At 42.3% G+C, this 20179-nt stretch overlaps 1 protein-coding gene across 2 annotated transcripts; it reads left to right on the forward strand.

Annotated features, from left to right (window-relative positions):
- Positions 1-927: 927 nt before the first annotated feature.
- On the forward strand, positions 928-18997 carry CUNH14orf180 (chromosome unknown C14orf180 homolog). Of its 2 annotated transcripts, XM_041402652.1 has the most exons (6): positions 928-1035; positions 7979-8079; positions 8864-9014; positions 13029-13155; positions 14897-14923; positions 17653-18997. In XM_041402652.1, exons 3-6 carry the CDS (start codon positions 8997-8999, stop codon positions 17853-17855), a joined length of 375 nt encoding a protein of 124 aa, XP_041258586.1. In that variant the 5' UTR covers positions 928-1035; positions 7979-8079; positions 8864-8996; the 3' UTR covers positions 17856-18997. The 2 variants fall into 2 exon arrangements, with proteins under 2 accessions (XP_041258586.1, XP_041258575.1); XM_041402641.1 differs by lacking the exons at positions 928-1035; positions 7979-8079; positions 8864-9014 and adding an exon at positions 10515-10743.
- The last annotated feature ends 1182 nt before the right edge of the window (positions 18998-20179 follow it).

A 20179-nucleotide genomic window follows, 5' to 3' on the forward strand; every position in this document is an offset into this window, starting at 1 on the left:
TTTAAATTTAAAAAGTAGGAAAGGGCTGGCAGACATATCTGGTATAACGCCAGAGCACTACAGAAGCATAAAGGACAAGTTTTTATCTGTTTACTCTGATACTATTCCTCAGGCAGGGATCAATCACTTAAAATCAGAGACACTGTAAATAATTTATGATAAATACAGCTAAAATCAAGTACACCGATAGCCTTTTATTTTATCCAAGACAGAGTTTAGTAAAATCCAAGTCAAATTTGTCCCAGATGTAACTCCAGTAACAGCAGTAAACATTGCACAGAGAGGAACTCAGTTCATTTGCTTTACCTTACCTTATTTATGGAAACTGAAATGCTGCTAATGCAAGCAAAAGTGAAAGGGAGGGTAAAAGCTCACAGCAATCCCCTCTCCATGGTCACCATGGCTATTTGTGCTTTATTTCACTCTATTTACAAATTATTAAGCATATTGACCACAGATCTGTGTTTTGAAGTCAAGAATGCAAAGAATCCATTTTTATTACTTTATTAGCCTTTTTTATTTAACTTGGTAATAAAACTACTCAGCTGTGTGGTGAAATCTCAATTAAAATTTGCCTCTCCAGGAGCCACAGAGTCAAATGCTCCAGCAGTTATCAAAGTTGTTTTCTCTGTAAAAGCTGTGCTCAGTTATCAGATTCTGTTATTCAGTACACAGATCCCTGCTTCCCAGCAAGCATCATTTCAGGAGGTGCTCTGAAAGCTTCAGGGCTCTCCCAATGATTGCTTCTCTTTTCTTTCACAGCAATTACAGTCTCTTCATTTAATTTCAATGGAAACTTTAGTGTTTTAGACCTTGCCCATGTAGCTGAATGCTCATCTCTGGATCTTATTTCCAGTCCTCAGGAGGACCGGTTTTGATGACCTAGTCTGATTACAGCATCTTTGACAGCTTTAAAGGAATTTGCCCTGGGGAAGAAGACAGCTGCTGCCCTGATGAGGGATTTTTCTGAGCAGGCCTCCCAAGCCAGACATGTCAGTGTGAGATGCTGCCTACATTTTTCATCGTGACCAACAGGTACGTCTAAAAAGGGTTGTGTGTTCTAGGCTGCACAGGCCAGTGTGGAGAGAGCCTCTGTCGTTAAACTGCTTAACCTGTTCCTGTCAAAACACTGCAGCTTCTTGGCTTCTTTTCCTTTGTGTTCTATATTCAGCCTCCCTGAAAAGTGTGGGCCAGATCTTTGTGCTGGTGTAAAGCGGCATTGCTCCTTCAGTTTATACAGACTGCAGGGTAGGAACAGTCTCTTTGCCAGCGTCTGCAGCTCTTGTACAGCTCTGGTCTTAAACAAGGCTGATGAATTTGAGCACATTATTTATGGACAATAGTAACTCTTATTAGGAGCTGCTATAAAATAACTCACCAGACTTTTTAGAATTTTTCAGTATAAGAGCAATGTGTTAATCGCTTTCCCTAGAGCACATTTTTTCCATGAATGTTGAAAAGAAGCTTATCAACATTTCAAATCCCAAACAACCCATTTTACCTCCAGAAAGGAGGTTTGATCTGCTTAACATGGTGTGTATCAGGAAAGCTCCATGTTCCCTTCCTAATGATGTACCAAAACCTGGGGATTAAACTCTGTTTTGCTCAGATAAAGTACCTGGAATGAATGGATCATGATTCAGATGAGTATGTTTTGCAATAAAAGATTTTGATAAGTGTCTGAATTTACAAAGTTCTATATGTCCATCCTTGAGCAGCTACTTTACTTTTTGGGGAACAAATAAAGATTTCAGATAGAAGGCCAGAACTACCACTGCATGAGCTGGGGTAGTGCCAAGATTTAGAAGAAATCATCCCCAAGACATTTTCAGCCTTGGTTTTGTAAAAGAGATAAGCAGATAGCTTGGAGTTCTGTGAGATGTTTGCTACATGGAGCACTAACTTCTTCTCTCCAGTGCCAGCCCATTTCCACCACATGCTGCCCCAAAATCAAACTCTGAACTGACAAGTAAAGGTGACAGCTACCAATGCCACCTGCTCGAAATTCTCAGAATTCCCTTTTTCCTCCTCTGTATTTTTTATTTATGTTTCATATTCCCAGGGGAAAAAAAAAAAAAAAAAAAAAAAAAAAAGAGTGTCATTTTGCTGCTTTGCAGTTACTTGATTTGGTAAAGGCAATGGAGCTGAAGGTCTCCTTTCTGAAATGACAATGGAGAGCACAGAAGAGAGCAAACCCACCAGCTTTGTTTAACCTGGCACTTCTTAGTCTAAATCTCTGACTGATTCTGGCTCACACTGGATCCTCCTGAAAGACATGACAGAGTGGTGGCTCCTGGAGCATCCCTTGCTAAGAACCTTTTGATTTGCGCTGTCAAATGTACCATAGAAGTTGTTGACAGTATTTCCCAGTTCTGGCATTATCCACACAGCAAGTAACAAACCTTGCCTAAAGCAGGAGTGTCAGGAAAATATATTTCAGATCTACAGAGGTGTCTCAAAGGCAGGAGAGAACTTCTGAGAAGGAAGAGTGGTGGGTTTTCCATCATCTTCACTTTAGAGTTGCAAAGAGCCTTTTGGCCCAGTATGCTCCAGAAACAATTTAATATTTTCCCAAATTTCCAAGCATAGGAAGAAATGCTAACTATAGGAACACACCAGTCTCAAAACTTCTTCCACAAACACTTGCTGGAGTGGGTATAATGCATGAAAGAGAGAATGCAAGACACTGCACCAGCTCAGTGTACCCAAAAGTTTTGTCTTTGTCAGGGAACAGCCATGCAGTCAGAATCACATAACAGACCAAGAGCTCAGCTTCCACGTTTCTCCCTTCAGACACTATTATCTCAGCACCTCCACACCAGTCCCATGAAGCTTCATTCCTTGCCTTTGCATTTCTCTGCCTTTAAAAGAAAAGGCAAAGTAATTTTTATTGTTTCATTGAGGAGACTGATTGAAAGGCTCTTACATTTGAGATGATGAAAAATATACCGATGAAAATGCTCCACATCAGAAAAAAATGCATTTGTTGAGGCAGAGATCATTCTGACCAGCATATTAATTTAAGCTGAGAGGTTTCCTTGTCCTGGACCAAATTTCTGATAAGAATGAAGGAGAGAATGGGGGAGAAAGAGACACAGATGAGCTGTTAGCAGGTAGCTTATAAGAAGTTGCATCTTAGGGGCATTGCACTCAAAGATTCTGATTCAAACCTGCCAGGGGTCAAAGCCAGACCGTGTTTTCCCACTCTTCTCTCAAAGCACATCCTACTCTCAGCTACCCCACTGTAAGACACAACTTGTCCTGGTATGAGCAGGATGCTACAATCTCTTGCAGGAATGCCAAAGGATGCTCTGCTTTGGGATGAAAGCACAACTTAAATATTCAGCTTGCCTCTGCAAAGCATAACTGGCTTTCAACCTGATTTATCTGTATAGCCTGCTGCCAACAAGCGTACTTTGATGTTCTGCCTGAATTTTCCCTTGCTTATTTTCTTTGCCTCAGCTTAAACTGAGATGAAATTGAATATAAGCTCCAAAAGCTCTCAGCCGGTTTTGAAAATTGTACCAATTACTTTTTGTTAAACCTATTTGTTTTTCTCTGAAATCACCAGTCTCTAGGGCTTGGAGAGGTGGAGGAGAGAGACTTACATACTAATTAGAAAAACAAATATCATCATTAATAGACTTAACATTAATGTAAATCAGCTGCCAATGACTGAGGGATTTGCCACTTTCTTTTTATAATCTTTATCATCCAATATCATCATCCAAATGCTTTCCAATTCATGGGGGTTTTGTACTCATTTGGGCTTTTGTTACACTTCAATCTGCTCTTTTCTCCATTTTTCTGTTCTTTCATGTCATTAATCTAATCTAATCCTCTTCCAAGGTGACACTACAAATGGATCTCAAGTGCATTTACATCAGTGCCCTCAAATCATGTTGTGTAGTTGCCTTGGTGCTTTGTGATTCCCTCGGCTCCTTCCCTTCCCACTGCTGTCAGCCCTGCTTGTTGCCCCTCTCAGGGCCAGTTTGGCATTAATGGCTGCCAGGTTTCTAAAATCCTTTTTAGGGGAGGCACAGTGGCTCACAGAAGTAATTTGGAGTCTTTTGATACCTGGGATTAAGACAAAACCACTAATCCACTTTTGAGGCTGCAACCTGCAGTCATCCTAGCTGGATTTCTCCTCAGGTCAAAACTCATCAAGGAACATGGGCAGGAAGCCCCAATGAACACAACATCAAGCACAGAGTGATTACTGCTAAAATAGAACTCCTGAAGATAATTCTACTTTCCCTACTTCTAACGCGTTTTCTTTGCATGCTTTTTCTCTTTTATGCCAGTTCAGATGTCCTCCTGCTGGCAGTGGGTTTCTCCAAATTCACCTCATGGCTGATGGCAGCCCTGCCATCAACAGCAGCCCAAATGCTGTGGGCAGAAGTTACAGTTCCACTAGTTTTTGTTCCTGAAATACAATGAGTGCGTAACAAAAGCTGCCTCAGAATGACCTCACTGACTCCAGCCCTGTCCATCTCCCACATCCCACATCAACAGGACTGACTGATTTGGAATCAGTGAGCCAACAGCAGATATTAGCATTTGGTTTCTTGGTAACTCTTATTTGATCAATACATATTTTACATTTTGGGCCCCAGTGACAGGATGATCAGAACAAATTAGAAAGCCTCGGGTGGAATAAACCTAATGGCAGTGGGACATTGCTAAAAGAAAAATGCATGTTGAATCACAAATAATAGCTTGGCTGCAATCTCAGGAGTCTAATTATGAAATGGATGTGGAATCATTCTGTAATTATTTAGAAAGTTCATTTCAGCAGCCAGAAATTCTCTCTATGTTTACTATATATCATCACAAGTCCTCTGTGGTTATTTGTAACGTCTACCCGGAAAGACACGTGAATAAGGGAGGCAATTTTAAGAAATGGATACAGATCCATGCCTTTTATAAGTCAATGAACTCATGCCAGGAATAAATTGAGACCAAATTCCTCAACAGAGTTAAATCACTTCCAGTTAGTCCAAATAGAGCAGAGCTTGCTCTGCCCTGCAGCAGGGATGTTCTCACCATAATGCAAAACTCTGCAACACTCTGCTCCGTGCTTCTATCTTTATCTTAGAAAACAGCCCAGTTTAAAACAGGAAAAACCTGCGCACAATGTGGATTTTAAACTGGTGCCACAGCTCCAGGAACATGATCATCACTTTGAAGAATTTGCTACACGGTCCCTCTGTACTCAGCACTGGTAGGGCTGCACCTTGAGTCCTGTTTTCAGTTTTAGGCCACTCACTACAAGTAAGATATTGAGGTGCTGGAGTAGGTCCAGAGAAGGGGAATGGAGCTGAGGAAGGGTCTGGAGCACAAGACTTATGGGAAGCAGCTGAGGAAGCAGCTTCAATTTTGACTGGAGAAAATCAGGCTCAGGGGAAACTGTCTCACTCCCAACAACCACCTGGAAAAAGATTGTAGATGGGGGCGTTGGCCTCTTCTCCCAAGAAATAGAGCAAGAGGAAAAGGCCTCAGATTGTACCTGGGAAGGTTTAGATTGGATATAAGGAAAAATTTCTTCACCAAAAGGGTTGTCAAGCACTGGAACAGATTTCCCAGGAAAGCTGTTGTGTCACGGTCCTTGAATGTATTTTAAAGACATTTAGATGTGGCACTTAGGGACGTGCTTTAGTGGTGGCCTTGGCAGTGCTGGGTTGACACTTGGACTCACTGACCTTAAAGACCTTTTCCAACCAAAGCCATCCTGAGATGCTACATCTGCAAATAGTGCCATGACTGCCTTCAGAAGTGAGTTCTGCTGTGATGGATCAGATGGCCACGTGCAGCAGCACCACCCCAATCCAATTTTTACAAAGGTTAGCAATCCAGGCCCACAGGTGAATGGCCCAGGTCTGCCCACCTGCACCAAAGGGGTGCTTACAGATCTGTGTGACCATGAAAGCCTCTAGCACAGAGCAATAACAAATAAAGGGCAAAGAGGCCCCACTGGGATGGTAACTCATGGGTCCTTCATGGAGCACACAGGGGTTGTTGGTGCTGCACTTTGCACTGATCACAATTGCACTTCCTTGGGCAAAACACACCTGGATACACTCCCTGGCCATCACAGGAACTAACAGATATACAGGAAGGAAAACTGATTGCTTTCATCCTGGCTGGCTACACACACCAAGTGTTATCAGATCATCTTCCCATTCAGTGCTGTTTCCGTTATGCTTTGCTGTTGGTCTTTTTTTTTTTCAACTCCATGAAAAAGCCTCATTTTTGATTGATCACCAGACAAATCATGATCCTTCTGGATGTGGAATGGAAACATGCAGTCCAAAGAGCTGAGTTTTGTCTTGAGGCTGGGATTTACACAGTGCTTTCTTTACTGGAAGGTTGAGGAGAAGAAATGGTGCTGTATGACATCTCATGGGTGTCCCAGAACTCTCAGCAGTAAATCTGTTTCTCCAGAGGCACAAAAAGGAAGAAGGCAACAGTTAATTATACTCTGTGGGGCAATTTGCTGTTTTATTTCCTGATGTACTCCCTGACTAGTGGAAAATCACTCTTGGCAAACACAAAACTTACCCTGCTTCCAAAAGGTGCATCTCTAAATTATTAATCAAGAGTACACAGAACCGCGAAAGGTGGAATACTGAACAAAGGCTCAATTGACACTCTGGAAGTTGAGGAAGATATGGAAGACTCCCCTCTAATTTATTTATTCCTTTTCTGTTCTGTTATCCTGATATGCTGCTTCCAGTTACCACTGCACCCCACAATGTATGGTATTACGTGATTTTGTTTTCAGATTGTTTGAGATAAAGTTACTTCATTATTAATATATATGCACTGTGCATATCCATAAATATTGAATATATATGTGTGTGTGTGTGTGTGTGTGTGTAAAACTACTGGAAGTGTTAATAGTTAAGATAAACGAAGTCCATTATTGCAATGAGTGACTATTTCTATGACCCTATTTGCAATAAAAGCAGATTCAATGATATGAGAAAATTGCTAGGTTTCAGAATAATTGAACCAGGCCAGACGAATCCCCACAAAGGCATCATTTACAAAGTACTTTGCTTGTCTAAAATATTTATTCCCACAGAAGGAAATGGAAAAGAGTTCATATGGTTACACGGCTATCCTCTGAGTGTAAAATTGTTTTATCATGTTATGTTTATTTCCTAGACATCTTCCACTGAGGTATTGCAGAAAAAATACTGGCTGTGCAGTTAATTCCTTTGTGTGGACTGTTCATATTTATTCTCTGGGAAGTCAATCATGTTTTGTTTAGGCATGTTTTGTTTTTCTGCTGAGCAAACACTTAAGCAACCCTTTTCTTGTAAAAACTTATTTGCATATACAATGTGCACCATTCAGTGTCAGTGCTACACAGAGAGTTGAAATGTTTTTGCTTTCTCTCCTATGTAGCATGGGAAGTAGTGGCTGTCTTGATTAAAATGTTGGTGTTGCTCTTTAAGACTGCATTATATTGTTCATGTTTAAGGGCTACATCAGTAGTTATAGATAATTTTAGTTTGTCTTTTATTGAAAGTCTGGATAGATTTTTACTATTAAATGTTCACAGCAAAATGATTCCAAGCAATCTACAGACAAAGAATTACTCCCAGCAATTATCCACTGAATAAATCTGAATAATGAATACATTGAGAAAAGTCACTATCTATTTGTGAACAATTAGCTGAAAGAAATAGAGGTGACACTCACAAGTTAAATAATTCATTTATGAATTATTTGTCCAGCATTGTTTCTGATGTACTTTGCATGAAATGAGATCAAATCTTAGATGAAAAATTACTTTAAAAAGAAGGGCAATATTAAAGGAAATTCTTACAGCTTCTAATGCAGAAATCATTCCACTATAGTAACTATTGTTTATTACCAGTGATTTCAGAGGCTAGAGAAGTTATTTGCCCTGATTCTTTTACTTTAAGCATTGGGCTGTGTTTTATTCCTAACATATATTCAATTTTAGGTTGTTAAACTACAATCAAAAGCACTTAGTAGGAATGGAACTGTCCCTGTCATGAGATTTGAACTCCTGACATCTTTATCCACTGAAACTTGAGTGCCCAGGTAACTACTAATTATTCAAGCATTTACAACCATTACTATCAATATAATTAGCACTTCTGGAGATAAAAGTGAGAATGCCGCTATGAAATTATCATCCCTGGCATTTAGATAGCAATCTTTCATGAAAACATTTATAAGCTGCCCAATTATTTTTCAATCAAATGAACAACAAAAAAAAAAGAATTTTACATTTTAGGGGAATCTAGAACTGAAAAGAAATGGTTTCTGGCATGAAAAAATATAAATGTTGTCTCCATATGTCCATTTCTTGGATACAACAAGTCCCATCAACTTCTGCACTGGTGGGTTTTTGATTTTTTTTTTTTTTAATTACCAAAATATCTTTGACCAAATACTTAGAAAACTGTAAAATCTTCCTTTGAACAAAGCCAGGTTCAGTGAAAAAGACATGAACAAGGTTTTTCCTTTGGATCTAAGAGCTGACAAATGCATTGCCCCACTCTGCAGGAATAAGAGGCTGCACAAGACCTTCTTACGTGCCTTGCTGGGTGACACTAATAAAAATAAACGAGACAATTCCCATGGAAAACTCAAAACTAGATGAGGACTAGAGTTTGAGTTCCCTAATCCCACCTTCATCAGTTTTTTCTGGCCAAAGCAGGCAGATAAGTTTCTTTTACATGAATTGTAGTAAGTGATTATCACAACAGGAGGAAGGAGGGGCCAGAGAAGCCAGGCACCATGGTTTCACAGGTTTTGACACCTTTCTCTCTAGGATCTACTATGAATAAAATCTTAAAGACTGTCTTTTCCCCACCAAAAGCCATCCTAGGTTTCCTGAAATAACCTCTGGGGAACACTTGCAGGACACAGCAGAGAGGAGATTTTGGAAGCATTTCACAAGGCCTGCTGCTGTGAGCTGGTTTCAGCATGAGGAAAAGCCCTCTATCACCCCAATGCACAGGAAAGAGAAGGTAAGGTAATTTTCTTCGGGGGGCATTTAGATACAGTGTATTCAGTGGAGAGCCCTAGACCAGCCAAATCTATTCCCGTCCACTTGGATGCTATGTCACTGAGGGCAGGCTTGAGGACAGTACACCCATGCAGAGGCTGAGCTGCAAGAGGCAGCAAGTCCTGAGGGGTCTGCTGGCCCCACATCAGCCACAGAAGCCTCCTCTGCTGCTCTGGCCCAGTTTTCTCTGGGGGAGGATCCCAAACCTTTCCATCTACTCACCCATTCCCCATATCCCTGAAAGGAAGGGAGTAAGTAGTGAAGCCCACCGAGCAGCTGTGCCCTCTGGTTCCCAGAGCCTGTATGAGCATCTTGCCACCCTCTCTGCACTGCAGAGCGAGGGCCAGCCTGAACATGACATGGAAATATCCATCCAACCACCTGCTATAAAACCAAACCATGTACATTACACATGGCACTGTGTAGCTATGATATTATAGAAAATCCTTTGCTGGGATTTTTCCTCTCCTGAGAAGCTGAGGAGCCTCAGGAGAGAAATGTAAACAGTTTCTATCTGCTGCTGTGGAATGCAACAGGTGCATCCATGATTGGTCCATGTGGATTGTTTTCTATTGATGACCAATCACAGCCACTTGTGCCAAGGCTGTGAGCAGTCACAGGATTTTTGTTATTCTATTCTGTTCTGTTCGTTCTTGTTGAGCCTTCTGATCTCTCTGTTCTTTTAGTATAGTCTTAATGTAGCATTTTAATATAATATTTAACATAATAAATCAGCCTTCTGAAATAGAGTCAAGCCTCGTGTCTCCACACACGGAGAGGAATCATCAACAGCACTGCAAATAAAAAAAAAAAAAAAAAACACAAGGTTGTGCTTGCAGGGACAACAAACCAGTATATTTCAGCAATCATGGCAGGTATTTCTAACTAAAAATTGTATATTTGATGACGGCCAGCCTTCAGCATTTGACAAGGGACTGTTAAAGCCTCTTGAACAGTAAATCACCTCTCTTTCTATCAATAATCTTATTATAATATGAGTAGAAATGTCAAATGTTTAAATCCCACTTTATTACTATAATAATGGATTTAATTTGTAAAACATATAAAGTGAGGCCATAACTGTTCTGGAGGGAGATATCTGTCATCCCACTATATTTCTGTAATTTGCTGGTGACTTTACCCACATATTTTGAACGGAAGAAGGATTAAAAGCAATCCCACTTGCAAGATTTTTGTGATTGGGAATGGATTCTGGAAAGGAAACCAACATGATCGCAGAAATGCAGCAATTGCTACCCAAAAAAAACCACCCCCAAATTCACATTCAGACAAAGCAAACACGTAGGTGTTTATCTGTGACTTGCTCCATTCAGGCCCTCTCCCGCTGCCAGGACAGCCCTGCTTCCAGCTGCACAGGCAGTATTATCACTGGGTGCTATTTTTGGCTCCTGAGTACATCTCATCCTTCCCACGCCAGCCCTGGTACAAAGGACACAAACTCTTCTCTGCACTCCTTGTCCTCCGCGGCCGCTCCCGCCTGTGCGGTGCCGCTGCCGGCTCCGTCCCCGCTGCTCAGGGGTCTCTGGACGCTTTTCCCTGGTCCTTCTCAGTTTCTGGGCAAGAGGCTTTCCATCCAAAGCTTCATGTGGGAGGCTTCATGTTGGCATCCAGAGTACATGTCCCAGATATGTCCAGCCTCACTTTCTGATCCTAGTGCCAAAGAGCTGCAGGTAAGTAATCTTCCCATGGGTGATGAAGTCCCTGTGTCCAGTGCCTGGAGCTTGTTACAAATGGGTTGCTTTTAGGGTCATACAGTTTTCCAGCTATCACTTTGGTAGGTTTCCAGCTCTTGTCACAGTGTGCTAACACCAGATTTCTGTCTGAGGGGACAGTGTTTTGTTTGTTCTGACAATGCGTAGCTTTGATTTCTGTAAGCTATTAAAGGCTAGTGAATATCATGAAATCACTTCCTTTTTAAGGTCTTCCTTGGCTAGGTGCTATCCAACAAGCAAGCTGTTTCATGTTTTTCTCTTCTGATGTGATGTCACTGCTAAGTGTTTGGAAAAGCTCATATGGACAACAGATGCACTTGGAATTATAAATCTCTTCAAACATTAAGGTTCAGTTTCCTTGGTCGTGCCACAGGAGAAGCCCTTATAGCTACAACCACCCCTAGCCTGAGCTGGGCTGTGTCTCCCTAAACCTATTTCATTTTACACAGAAGAATCAAATATTCATTATGTGAGTAAGTGTGTGTGTGGCTGTTGCAGAGGGATTGGGGTATTCACCTGGTAGATGAGAGACCCTGCTCCCAGTGACCGCTCCAATGAATATTTAAGTATTACATATTAAGTATTAATTGGAGCAAGGATAGGAGCAGACTTCTGCCACCCCCAAGGGAGCAGCCAAACACGAGGCTGTAAAGTCATTCTTTCTTTCTTTCTTTAGCTCAATGAATATTTAATTATTCAAGGCCAAACAAGACAGCTCCAGTGGCAGAGACTGAGATTCCCTGCTCCTGTGTGTGCACCATAACCCTGATGATGAGGGCGTATATACAAGACATAGCTTTGTATTTCTTTGGACTCAGAAATAAGTGAAATCCAGGTTTTCCATAACCTGAATGGGGCTTCCAGCTTCTTAGCTGATGAATGAAAAACAGAGAGCTCCAACACACACTGTCCCCAGTCATGAGACAGAGGTGATATGACCCCAGGATCAGAGAAAGCATCCTTAGCAGTGATGAGATTGGTTTTATGAATCTCTCAGGAGAAGGAATCAAAGCTGACGACATTCCTCACCCCATGGCAGTTCCTGATGGCTATATAATATGTCTTTTGAGGTTATCCAGAATGTGATGTGTAAGAAAACCTATTTATCCCCTTTACTCTGGGGTCTGACATCCCCAGATTGCAGTCAATGGGACCTAATCCTGCTTCTGCAGCCCAAGGAGTGGATGTGTGAAGTGGTGAGCATGGGGAAAGCATCCAACAAGAAGGCAAGGCAATGGCATCTGTGTCTAAAAAAGGACAAAAGTAGATATTTGAGGAGTAGAAAGATTAAAGCAAGGAGCAGAACTGAATTAAGGAGCATGCAATCACTGAGTGGTGGAACAACAAACAAGGGGTGGGGGGGGGAAGGGAGCAGAGAGAAATCCAGAAGAAATAATTATCTAGCAGAGGAACAGAGGGGAAAGATGGAAAGGGCTAGAGAAGATTACTTCAGTCTCAAAAATAAATCATTAAGAATCTCTACTCCTCACTTTGAAAAGCAGAAAAATTGCTATCAGCTCTCTACTGCCAGAGGACAGTGGGTGTCTGAATCAAGGTTCTTTGGATTCATTTTGGGCAGTTGACTGCGGGAGCACTCCCATGCAGAACAGTGAGTTATTAATGTTATTGCAGCTCTGTTTCTTGTAATTTCAAAGAATCCACAGCATTATGATTGTGTTGTCAAAGACTAAATGTGGTTTCCAAGCAAAAACCAGAGCAACAGCATAATTGTTATATTGAAATGCAAATAAATTACCTTCTTGTAGCCATCAGGAGTGCCCAAACCCAAATCAGCTGCACAGTCCCAGTTGCTGAAACGATAATGCTGCATTCTGAATGGAACTGCTTAGCTCAGAACATTTCAAAGGTGCTCTAAATGATATGGTTCATATATTTCATATCACATTTATGTTCTTCCAAGAACAGCCCAAGGCTGCTGAGCAGCCACCTTCAGCAAATATTTGTTACAATTTAGAGAAATCCTTCTGAACATTTTGCTGTCCCTTGCTTTACCTGGCCTTTTCCCTGAGAATACAGCTTTAGAGTACTGCAGATGAATGGCAATATAGGAATATCCCTTTTGTTTGGCTGTAAATATTACAGTGGTCTGGCTATGTCCAAGCAGAGGTGTTACATTTTCCCTCGAGGGACACGGTAACACATCCACTAAAGATCAAAAGTTCACCCAGATTCTTCACCCTGTTTGAATGGTCATGTGTTCTGTGTTTTGATCAACTCTTTAGCCAGATGACAGCAGCTCTCCTCCTTCCATACTGAGGAAAAGGCCACCTGTGGACCAAGCTGTGGGGGAAAAGCGGAGAGCAGAGCGAAGGGTTCGATTTCGTGAGCCAGAAGAAGTCATTGAACATGGTATGCTCAAGCAATCAGGAATTTTGGCGTGACCTTTCCAGCTTTTAACATCCAGTCTGTCTGTCCACATCAGCTTCCCCCTCTGGTAATTTGTGACTTTCAGCTCAGCACGGAGCAGAGGATGGATGATGTTTGCTCTGCTCTGCAGAACTGCTCTGGTCCATGTGCCTGGCTGCCCTGGGAGTACACAGGCTCCTGCCTCACGCTCAGCTGCTGTCACAGTGAATCCTGAGTCAGCCCCCACAGGGGACATTGTACACCCTGGGCCTGGCTGGGCCCCAGGGCTTTCCCAGAGCAAGGTTTCCACTCAGACCAAATTTAAACATAATTATGTCACTGTGGGTAACCAGCATGCCACAGAATACAGCAGCAGAGGTCTGAGCCTAGCAGCCAGGATGTGATAACTTCTGCCAACAAAGGCACCCAAGCACTTACACAGCTAACAAAACCTCTGGTCTTTTCATTCATGAGCCAAAATACTGCAAGTAGGTCAACTGGGAGTGACCTTCAGCAGAGGTCTGGCACAAGGATCCAGTTTGCACTTCTGCACGTGCTGAATGCCATGCCAAATAATAATTGGTGTTACCTTCTGACTTTCCCAAACACATCCAACCAAGAAAATTGTATTTATTGGTAGAGAACTAAAATTACATGAGTTTGATATGTCAGTTGGTCAAAACACAGGTGGCAGAATGGTAAAATTTCTATGTCAGCCACCTGTTTGGACTGCTACAGCTTCTGAAAATAAGCATTGGCATCTGCTGTGTCTATAAACAGAACTCTCATTTGTTTGGCAATACATTGTTTGGGATGCATGAAAGGGAAGCTGTTTCTTGATAAGCTTGTTGACACGGCCTGGGCTTTCCCACCAAACTGAACTCTGGGAGAGACTCAGTGAGCCAGCCTTAAATTCCTCGAAGCTTTCATCTGACTGCTCAAGAGCAGGATTCTGATGGGAATTACTAACTCCCCCAACCCTCTGCCAGAGTCCATGCACCATTCCCATCAGCACTGGGAATCCTGCAGTCAGCCCAGCCCAGGGGCCAGGCTGGTCTCCCCTGGCTCTGACTTCAGCAAAGGCACGCTGAAGCTCATGCAGCGAGCTGCAAGCATGGAGAAGACTCTGACTCTTGTTCATAGAGACATGAGAAATGTTCAAACCCATAATTAGTATTCTGTGTTGCAAGCAGTCTGTGATTTAGATTATTTGCTGTTTATCCACACAATATTACTCACACTAAGGCTGGTAAAATGAAGGTTTCTGGCACCACTGAAATTTTTCCGTTTCCAATCCAGGACTTTTCATCCTGGATTGTGTCTGGGCCTGGCTGCCCAGCAGACACATTTTCAGGATATTGTTGATGAAAGTTAGTCTGACAGTGCTTTCTTGACTTTATTCTTTCAGCCTGCTGGTCTAAATTCTTTCCTTTCTAGGAATTATGTGGAATAGGGAGGGGTTTTAGCAGAGCTGTTTCCTGACCTCCCTGCAACAGCAGCAATCCTGCCTCTGAATTCTCACACACAATAATTTTTCCTCACTTTCCTGAAGTGCACCTGCATCTGCATGTTTGCATGGATTGGGTAGGTCCTCACCCAGAGCCAAAAGTGGTGTAAGAGGTTGCCCAGCATCTCCAAGGTGCCAGGCAATTTCAGAGACACTGCTGGGTTCTGGCTTTTCTTGTTCACTCGCTGCCAAGAGATCTTTCCAGGCAAGTAAAAACATTTTCATTTTGTTTTCTAGTAATTTCCTGCTGTGACTACGTAGTGGGTAAGTTGAATTTTTCACATTATAACTGTGAGCCATCCACAGCATTAACCTGAGTTTGCTTTTGCAGCTGGTGGGATGCACTGTGCAAATATACCCTCCATATACACAGCAGTTTGTGTTGTCAGTGGTTGCTGCTTTTTCTTCTCAGCATAATCAGCACAAGGTCTGGTGCAATTTTAAACAAGACATCTAGTAAGACAAATAGTGGAAACAAAAATTAAATCCCTGAAGCTATTTTTAAATTAAATATAATTAATATATTTTATGGCATTAGAATAGGTACAGGTTTCTCACTAAGATATGCAGGGAAAGCACCCCAAGCTAAACAATAGTTCTCCCTGCTGAGTTTCGTATGAGGGGAAGAGACAATTCATTTATATGCTATCAGCAGGATAGAAATAATAAAAATAATCAGGTTTTTTCTGATTTTTTTTGAGGCCTGGCAGCCTCACAGACCCCCAAGCAGATGAGGGTATCTGGATATTCTGATGATGGTGATCATTTCTAGAGGGCCTGGGCAACACACAGTCCTTGCTGTAGGCAGTGAAGGGGAGAGGGTACCTATACACATGTGCATATATATACACAGAGCTGTAGTTTTGGGAGGCCAAAAAGCCTCTCAGGGAGATGTCCCCATATCCCTCAGCTTTTGCTCTTGTCCAGGAAGAGGGGCTGTATGCTCATGACAATGGAAGCATCATCTAGGGCTGTTATTGGGCTAGAAACAGGGTACTACAGCCAGAAAAGGGCCTGGGGAAAAAGCAAAGATCAAATATTCTTCAGGGCACGGTGGAAATGTGTACCCAAGGCATGAACTGAGACAAAATCTCCTGTATTCAGGTCCAGTGCTTTTCTCAGATGAGTTGCCATGAGACAGGGCACAGGTCTGTGCTCTTCCAACAAGCAATTTAACTAACAAATTTAAGCATTAAATTTCTAATTATAATGTAGAAAAGCAAATTTGATTTTCAACACCTAAATGTAGTGATGGGCTGAAGCTGTTGTGAGCACAGCTCATCACAATTTTGCAGGTGGAATTACTCTTCTGCATTATTTTCTTCTGTTCATGGATAGAACATATTTCATAATTGAGAGGAGAGAAGGAAAGTCCAATTTTACATTTGAGATTGCCTGGATATTTTCCATGGAAAGTAACTTTTTAAAAGTTGAAAAAGGTTACAAGCACTTCATATGAAAGGGTTGATGTGAAAAGCTGTTCAGCTTCCACAGGAAGGTTTCCCTGCTCCCAAGTGTGCTCATCAGCTGAGCCCCACGTTGGAAAAGGCAGGTGGGGCACCCAGTCAGGAGCTGTAGCCTGTGGTGTGGGAAATCTCACCAGGGAAACACCAACTCCCAGCTCACAAATCTCTGCAAAACCAGAAAGTGGTGAGCAATTCCCTGGCTAAACACCTTCATATCAACCCTTCATAGAATAATGCCAAATAAAAAAATTTATAAAATCTGAAGCCTGCACACGGATAATTTGAAAACAGAAAGAAAGGCTAAATTCAAATGAATAAATTACTTGCTGCAAATAATTCACTCAGATCTATTATGGGACATTGATTTGGTTTCTGGTTAGCTATAAAATGACTGCCTATTAACATTTTACCTTTTCCCCATACACTTTTTGATACATTATTATGTGTTTCTGGCTTGGTTTTATGACTTTTACCTTCCTCTCTGTACATCTGTATGACAGTTTAATTGACTGGTGTGTATTCCAGGGCTCGGAGTAGAAGCTAATTTAAATATGTTACAGCTAATGTTGGCCCTTTACCCATAATAATACACTCCACATTTTTATCTCCTTATTGATTATGTGCATATGGCAGGAAAATAGCTGCACACTATGGGTTTTATTCAGGCATGAATTTGGCTTTATGCTGCATGTTTAATACTCTAAGTGCTTTATGAAATAGTGCCGACTGTGCAATGGCCGTGCAGGCAGACAGAGCAGCCAGAGCTGAATCCAGCTGGATCCCCAAGGCCCAGGGATGGGTACACACAGGCAGGGACTGGGACACAGCTGTCAGCAGGCTGAATGCAGCCTTCTGATTTCCACATGTGTGCTGTGCCCAACCTGCAGCACTTTAAACACATTTGAAAAATATTTTGAAGGCAGGAAAAATCTTTACAGTATCCTCTTGCTGAAGAGCAAGTGCAGAGCATGTTCTGGTGTAATTAGCACACATAGCACTCTGAGGGTGGTTCAAACTGCCAGAGCTTTCTGAACATGCCTCTTGGTTAATGGAGCCATGTTTGGGCTCTTCCCATTATTAGCCCCAAATAAGCTGACTTACCAGGTAAAAGGACAGAAATAAAACGCTCTTTTATGGAGCATCTGTGAACACTAAATAATAAGGCCAAGTAGCTTCATATTCTCCTAGCATTCAACTTAACACTTAGGGTGAAGGTATAAAAAATAATTGCTGGAGGGGAAGTTGAGATCATGCATTAGCTATGCTAATCCTGTTCTTATTGTATGTAATTAAACTCTTTAAATGCTCCATTAGATGATATCTTTCATACTCACCACCTTCCATCAGGAGGTGTGACTCACTATCACTTAACTGATGCCTGCAGAAGTGCTCACCACCAGAGCCCTCTGTACCCTGCTGCTGCCAGAGCACTGGGACAAAGGCATCAGCAGGGGATCAAATTTGGGAAGCGTTTAAGATGGCACTAAAATAATGCTGCTTTCTTTTTTTCTCCTCATCACCGTTCAGCAGATGACAGGACATCATCTGGATTGCCTGTGCTCCTGTGGCTCTTGTTTTGTGCAGTGCTGATCCTTGCTGTGAGTCTCTACTACACCAGCATGAAGCAAGATGTCACAGTCCTGGAGGAATTTCAATCCCGACTTGTCATCTTCTTTCTTCATATAAGACACGTTGCTCAGAGGTGCTGGACTTGGTTTCTGAGGCAGTAGCAGTGTTCTCCAGCCTGACACTGCTAAGAAACATCAGTGCAAAGCTCCCAGCCTACTGCAGCCACATGCAAGGAACACATGATCATCCACCTCAAAGAGCAAGGAAATCACCCCTGCTGTGCACCAGCCAGCAAACACTTGTTCTCCTTTTTCCTTCTTTGTTCTTTTCCTTTGTTTCACATCAATGAACATTCACACTAATGCTTTGAGGACCCACCAAACTCGTGCTCCATCCACCCTGAACACCAAACAAGTGTCTGGATTTGGTTACCCAGAGTTTATTAGCTGCTGATATGAGGAGCAAAAGCAGAGAGAGAAATGCATTGATCTGTGCGGGCAGCAGAAAACTCAGAAGTCTTGTGAGTCTCAGGTCAAGGCTTTAGATACCAAACCATCTTTCTCCTCAAGTCTCCTCAGAATTATTCTGCAAAGGTTAAAATAAAGCTGAGCTATTGCACAGACCCTGCTCTGCTGGCCAAAGGCTTGGCAAGCTGCTATATTTATACACTTGAAATTATTATTAGTAAAATCACAGCAAATGGCTTTCTTGTTTCCTTTCACGCATTTTTTTCATCCATGGGCAAAAAGCTGGTTCTTAATGCTTCACTTGACTCTCAGGTGTAGAAAAGAACATGGAAACTCATTTAAACAGAAAATAGTTTATTTGCCTAACATAATAAATAGCAGCATTGAAACCCAGGTTAATCATCAAAACAGTAGTTTAATCCTGCGAGCTTGATTCAGTCCATAAACCCCACAGGCTGACATGCAAGATTTATGATAGTGTTTGTATTCAGACAGAGGTTATGCCTGAGTATTCAAGGCCTTATATCATGATAATATGGACTGCTTATGAAGGTGTTGGATGCATAGTTCCTTTATCATTGTCCCACCATCCCATGCATTTCTCTGAAAGGAATCCTTTTAATGGAGATCATGTGAAACGGTGCTCTGGCTATCTGAGAGGAGAACAAATGACTGCAAGTTCATGAGCTTCAAAGAACCAGCACAAACAGCTTTTTAGATCTTAGATTCTGCTCAGCTAGCACCTGATGTCTGCTTGGGGTTATTTTGTATGGTAAAATTGACATCAGAACCTGTAAGTAAAAGAAATAGAGGAAAAAAAAGTGGGGGGGGGGGGGGGGAAACACTGCAGAGAAGATAAAGATATGTCTGCAAGACCTTGGCTTATATTCCCCCTGCCATTGCAACCATCAAAAAGGAAAAATGGTGCTTTATTTCTAGTTATTTTTTTAAAAGAAGGCCATACATCTGCCCCAGCAACCTTCTCCCAAGCAGCCCAAGAACTTTAACCAGGAGAGGTAAAACAGGAACACAACGTGCAATCTCCTCTCAGGAGAAGAGGAGGCAGCAGCTTGATTGAGAACAAGTCAGAATAATTGCAGCCCAAGACATAAAGAAGTGCCTTCAGTGGCTCCTCTCATGCCTCTCCCAAGCTGTCAAAGCCACAGGCAGGCATTGGACACGAGCTGGCCTGGGAAGCAGAGGGTGCTCTGGCCTGGAAAGCAGAGGGTGCTCTGGGAAGCAGAGGGTGCTGCAGGAGCAGGGTCTGGCTCAGGGGGCTGTGTGCAGATCACTCAGTACCCCAGCTCAAAGGGTGAGTCCCACCTCTGATTCCCTCCCTTCTACCCTGTCTCAGCCCTGCTGTTTAGGTAATAAAGAAGAAAGGTTTTAAACCTTTGTGTGCTGGTGAATCTCTGGGGAGGTTTAGATTGGTACCTGCATGGGGCAGGGGGGTGATTTCAACTCCTGTTTGCATTTTTTGAATGTTTTTTAATGTCCAGGTTGAAACTCTTTGGCAAATCAGTGGTGTTTCTTTTTGGCTCTGGGCTGACTCCTCCTAGGACTGTGAGGGAAAATGTGGAGGTGGTGTGAAGACCACACATGTGCTCATGTTCCTGCACAGCTCCCCAGGGGATGGACAGAGGACCACCTTTACACTGAGCCTGCTATAAAAGGAAAATGCCCACATTCCTCTTGTTGGGGCACAATTTATTGGTGTGAGTGAGAACTGCTATCACATTTGGGCTGTCAGGGATATTTAGCAGAGGAACAGCTATTTTTGGCTTTGGTGTTGCCTCTGTTTGGGACTCTTTTGGACACGGGAAAAGGCAGCACTTGAGTTATCTTGAGACCACTGTGGAGGTCTCACCATGGCTTTACAAGGTCTCCTGGGTCAGGATTGTTTACTGTGGTCAGTCAGATACTTGGCAGGCAGCAGAAAGCCAAATTAACATTGCCTCCAAGCCAGAAGGTTTGAAATAAATGAAGGCTAAAACCTTTTTCTGGTAGAGTGGTGGCAT

The sequence above is a fragment of the Onychostruthus taczanowskii genome, unplaced genomic scaffold (assembly GCF_017590055.1).
Source record: "Onychostruthus taczanowskii isolate IOZ18803 unplaced genomic scaffold, ASM1759005v1 scaffold1, whole genome shotgun sequence".
Taxonomy (NCBI): Eukaryota; Metazoa; Chordata; class Aves; order Passeriformes; family Passeridae; genus Onychostruthus; species Onychostruthus taczanowskii.

Bases quoted from the DNA above. Each gene is read 5' to 3' on its own strand.
- CUNH14orf180 (XM_041402641.1), top strand. From the start codon at position 10,657: ATGTGGGAGGCTTCATGTTGGCATCCAGAGTACATGTCCCAGATATGT. The intron at 10,744-13,028 runs GTAAGTAATCTT...TCAACTCTTTAG, and splicing joins CTAGTGCCAAAGAGCTGCAG to CCAGATGACAGCAGCTCTCC. The intron at 14,924-17,652 runs GTAAGTTGAATT...ATCACCGTTCAG, and splicing joins CTGCTGTGACTACGTAGTGG to CAGATGACAGGACATCATCT.